The sequence below is a fragment of the Colobus angolensis genome, unplaced genomic scaffold (assembly GCF_000951035.1).
Source record: "Colobus angolensis palliatus isolate OR3802 unplaced genomic scaffold, Cang.pa_1.0 Scaffold47, whole genome shotgun sequence".
NCBI lineage: Eukaryota > Metazoa > Chordata > Mammalia > Primates > Cercopithecidae > Colobus > Colobus angolensis.
The window spans coordinates 3,383,934-3,388,370 of NW_012118154.1; the positions used below are offsets into that span (position 1 = coordinate 3,383,934).

At 50.4% G+C, this 4,437-nt stretch overlaps 1 protein-coding gene across 1 annotated transcript in view; it reads left to right on the top strand.

Moving 5' to 3' along the window:
- The window catches only part of ACAP1 (ArfGAP with coiled-coil, ankyrin repeat and PH domains 1), a 14,866-nt gene that overhangs the window by 2,085 nt on the left and 8,344 nt on the right, over positions 1 to 4,437 (top strand). The window contains exons 3-5 of the mRNA XM_011958504.1: positions 3,495 to 3,614; positions 3,822 to 3,875; positions 3,963 to 4,021. Coding sequence (XP_011813894.1) covers positions 3,495 to 3,614; positions 3,822 to 3,875; positions 3,963 to 4,021 — 233 coding nt within the window. The remainder of the gene's footprint in view (positions 1 to 3,494; positions 3,615 to 3,821; positions 3,876 to 3,962; positions 4,022 to 4,437) is intronic.

The following is a 4,437-nucleotide window of genomic DNA, read 5'->3' on the forward strand; positions in this document are numbered from 1 at the left end:
TTTTTTTTTTTTTAAATTTTTAGTCGAGATGGGGTCTCACCATGTTGGCTAAGCTGGTCTTGAACTCCTGACCTCAAATGATCTACCTCTCTCAGCCTCCCAAAGTGCTGGGATTACAGGCGTGAGCCACCACACCTGGTCTACAAATAATGATATGAAACAACGGACTGGATGGGGTGGCCACAGCTATGGTCCCAGACGCTTGAACTCCTGGGCTCAAGTGATCCTCCCTCCTCAACCTCCCCAGTAGCTGTGCTGCAGGCACATGCCACCATGCCTGGCTTTTTTAAATTTTATTTTTTTGTAGAGATGGGGTCTCCCTATGTTACCTAGGCTGGTCTGGAACTCCTGGACTCAAGTCATCCTCCCACCTCAGCCTCCCAAAGTGCTGGAGTTACACGTGTGAGCCACCACACCTGGCCTGAATTTTTTATTTTGAGTAAATTATCGACTCAGGAGACTAGTAAGGAGAGGTCTCATGTACTCATCACCCAGCTTCCCTAGTGGTGACATCTTTAGTACATTATTAAAACCAGGAAATTAATATTGTCACATTATAATTAACAATAAACTCTGCTGGGTGCGGTGGCTCATGCTTGTAATCCCAGCACTTTGGGAGGCCGAGGCGGGCAGCTCACGAGGTCAGGAGATCGAGACCATCCTGGCTAACTCTGTGAAATCCCGTCTCTACTATAAATGCAAAAAATTATCCAGGTGTGGTGGTGGGCGCCTGTAGTCCCAGCTACTCGGGAGGCTGAGGTGGGAGAATGTCGTGAACCTGGGAGACAGAGCTTGCAGTGAGCTGAGATCGTGCACTCCAGCCTGGGCTACAGAGTGAGACTACGTCTCAAAAAACAAAAACAAACAAAAAAACCCAGTAAACTCTAGCCAAGCACAGTGGCTCACGCCTGTAATCCCAACACTTTGGGAGGCTGAGGCAGGTAGATCACGAGGTCAGGAGTTCGAGACCAGCCTGACCAACATGGTGAAATCCCACCCCTACTAAAAATACAAAAATTAGCCGGGCGTGGTGGCACACACTTGTAATCCCAGCAACTTAGGAGGCTGAGGCAGGAGAATTGCTTGAACCCAGGAGGTGGAGGTTGCCGTGAGCCGAGATCGCGCCACTGCACTCCAGCCTGGGTGACAGAGCAACACTCTGTCTCTAAATAAATAAATAAACTCTATAGATCCTACTTCGATTTTACATTTTGCATATGCTCTTTTTTTTTTTTTTTTGCGTTTTTGTGTATAATTCTACGGTACTTTATCACGTGTATGGATTCCTTTAACCATCGCCACATACAAATGGACACAAGGAATTCCTTTACAGTGATACCCAATACCCTTCCCACACTGCTTTAATCTGTGGCAACCACTGATTTGTTCTCCATCTCTCTACTTTTGTCATTTCCAGAATGTTCCATAAATAGAATCATACAGTATGTGACTCTTTGAGATTTGGCTTTTTTCCCCCCCACTCAGAATAATGCTCCTGCCGGGTGTGGTGGCTCATGCCTGTCATCCCAACTACTCAGGAAGTCAAGGTAGGAGGATTGTTTGAGGCCAGAAGCTTGAGACCAGCCTGGGCAACATAGCAAGACCCTTGTCTCTAAAAAATGCTTTGTTTTGTTTTTAAATTAGCCAGGTGTGGTGGTGTGTGCCTGTAGTCTCAGCTACTCAGGAAGCTAAGGTTGGAGGATCCCTGGAACCCAGGAGTTCAAGGCTGCAGTGAGCTGTGATCCCACCACTGCACTCCAGCCTGGGCGACAGAGATCTCAACTCTAAAAATAATACAAATTTTTTAAAAGATTAATGCTCTTGAAATTTATCCAAGTTGTTGCACGTATCAACAGTTCATTCCTTTTTATTGCTGAGTACTGTTCTATTGTACAGATGTCCCAGTTTGTCACTAGTCCAGTCTTATGAAAGTTTCTTACTCATCTAAGGGGGAGGGTCTGAGACGGTAAGGAAAAAACTAGACACAGAGTCCTCAGATTCACACAGTGATTTGCGAACATCCTTATCCCTTGTCACAGACAACCCATGGTGATATCTGGTAAGATTTGATCTTGGTCAGTCCAGGTGCGGTGACTCACACCTGTAATCCCAGCACTTTGGGAGGCCAAGGCAGGTGGATCACCTGAAGTCAGGAGTTGGAGACCAGCCTGGTCAACATGGTGAAACCCCATCTCTACTAAAAATATAAAAAATTAGCCAGGTGTGGTGGCGGGTGCCTGTAATCCCAGCTACTCGGGAGGCCGAGGCAGGAGAATTGCTTGAACCCAGGAGGCAGAGGTTATGGTAAGCTGAGATCGCGCCACTGCACTCCAGCTTGGGCAACAAGAGTGAAACTCCGTCTCAAAAATAGAAAAATAAAAAGAGATGGGGTTTCACTATGTTGGTCAGGCTGATGTCCAACTCCTGACCTCAGGTGATCCACCCACCTCAACCTTCCAAAGTATTGGGATTACAGGTCTGAGCCACCTTGCCTGGACTATCAAGTCTCTTTGTTTGTCAGTCAAAGGGGCCAGATAGGATGGGCCCCAGGAGTACCCCAGCATTTCCTCTTGGTCCTGACCTGTGGTTTGGATGATGGATTAATATTTATGAGGGAACGTGCAGTGAGCACAGAATGGGACAACTCCTAGCAGTAAATACTATAGATTTTATTTATTTATTTATTTATTTTGAGACAGAGTCTTGCTCTGTCACCCAGGCTGGAGTGCAGTGGCGCCATCTCGGCTCACTGCAGCCTTGACCTCCCGGATTCAGGCAGTCCTCCTGCCTCAGCTACCCAGGTAACTGGGATTACAGGCACGTGGTGCCATCTCAGCTCACTACAGCCTCAGCTTCCTGGGTTCAAGCAGTCCTCCTGCCTTAGCCTCCGAAGTAGCTGGGATTATAGGCACGTGGGATTACAGGCACGTGCCACCATGGCTGGCTAATTTTTGTATTTTTAGTAGAGATGGGGTTTCACCATGTTGCCCAGGCTGGCCTTGAATTCCTGAGCTCAAGCGACTGGCCTGCCATGGCCCCACAAAGGGCTAGGATTATAAGTGTGAGCCACCACGCCCGGCCAATACTGTAGAATTTAATAGCAACCACATAGAGCATCCAGACCATGCAGGAGGCTAGAATCTCCAGGGAGCTCTGGATCTAAGCAGGTAGGCAGGGCAGGAAGAGATGTGTGCGAGTGGACAGGGAAAGATGTTTTGGAGGTAAGGCTGACAGATGTGTTGGCGACAGGCTGAGAGGAATGGGCAGGAATTTGGTTTCAGGCCCAAGGCAGTGGGAGCAAAGAGGCAGTGATGGGAACACAGCAGGTGTGTGTTAGATACAGGGAGAGCTGGATGAGCCTGGAGGACAGTGAGGCCAGGCAGGAATGGGGGAGCGCCGCTCTGGGCAAGGGGAGAGGAAGTGGGGCAGGTGTGGGGGCGTCACCTGGTGTGGGGATGACTGCACAGCTCCCTGTTACTCTCCTTCTTTCCCAGCTCCTGAAACTGGGCACTGGTCTCCTGGAAAGTGGGCGCCATTACCTTGCTGCCAGCCGTGCCTTCATTGTCGGCATTTGTGACCTGGCCCACCTGGGTCCACCAGAACCCATGATGGCGGTATACGGAGGGTCTGCATCTGGGTGGGAAGGGGTCTGGGGTGAGGAGGTGATGCCATGGAAGAGGAGGGCTGGCCTGGGGTCTGCAGGTTCCAGGCCAGAGCAGGGCTGGGCTGTTGTCCTAGATAGCCATAGCAGTCTGGGTCTCGAGTCGGGAGGGCACTGCCACCCCACGCCTGGTATTCTTTCTATGCCTCTGCTTGCTTAGGAGTGTCTGGAAAAATTCACCGTGAGCCTGAACCACAAACTGGACAGCCATGCAGTAAGCAGGGGAAGGTAGGGATTGCGGGGGTGGTGGCCAGGTCGCCTGTGATCCTGACCCCAACCTACCAACTTCTCCTTCCCTCAGGAGCTTCTAGATGCCACCCAACACACACTGCAGCAGCAGATCCAGACCCTGGTCAAGGAGTGAGATGGGGCCGGGCGCAGTGGCTCATGCCTGAAATCCCAACACTTTGGGAGGCGGGAGGATTGCTTGAGCCCAGGAGTTCGACACCAACCTAGCCAACATGGCAACTCTCTGTCTCCACAAAAAATACAAAAATTAGGCCAGGCGCGGTGGCTCATGCCTATGATCCCGGCACTTTGGAAGGCCAAGGCGGGTGAATCACCTGAGGTCGGGAGTTCGAGACCAGCCTGTGTAACATGGCAAAACCCCGGCTCTACTAAAAAATACAAAAAAAAAAGAAAAAGCCAATTAGTGGGGCGTGGTGGCAGGTGCCTGTAATCCCATCTACTCAGGAGGCCGAGGTAGGAGAATCACTTGAACCCAGGAGGTGGAGGCTGCAGTGAGCCAAGATCACGCTACTGCACTCCAGCCTGGG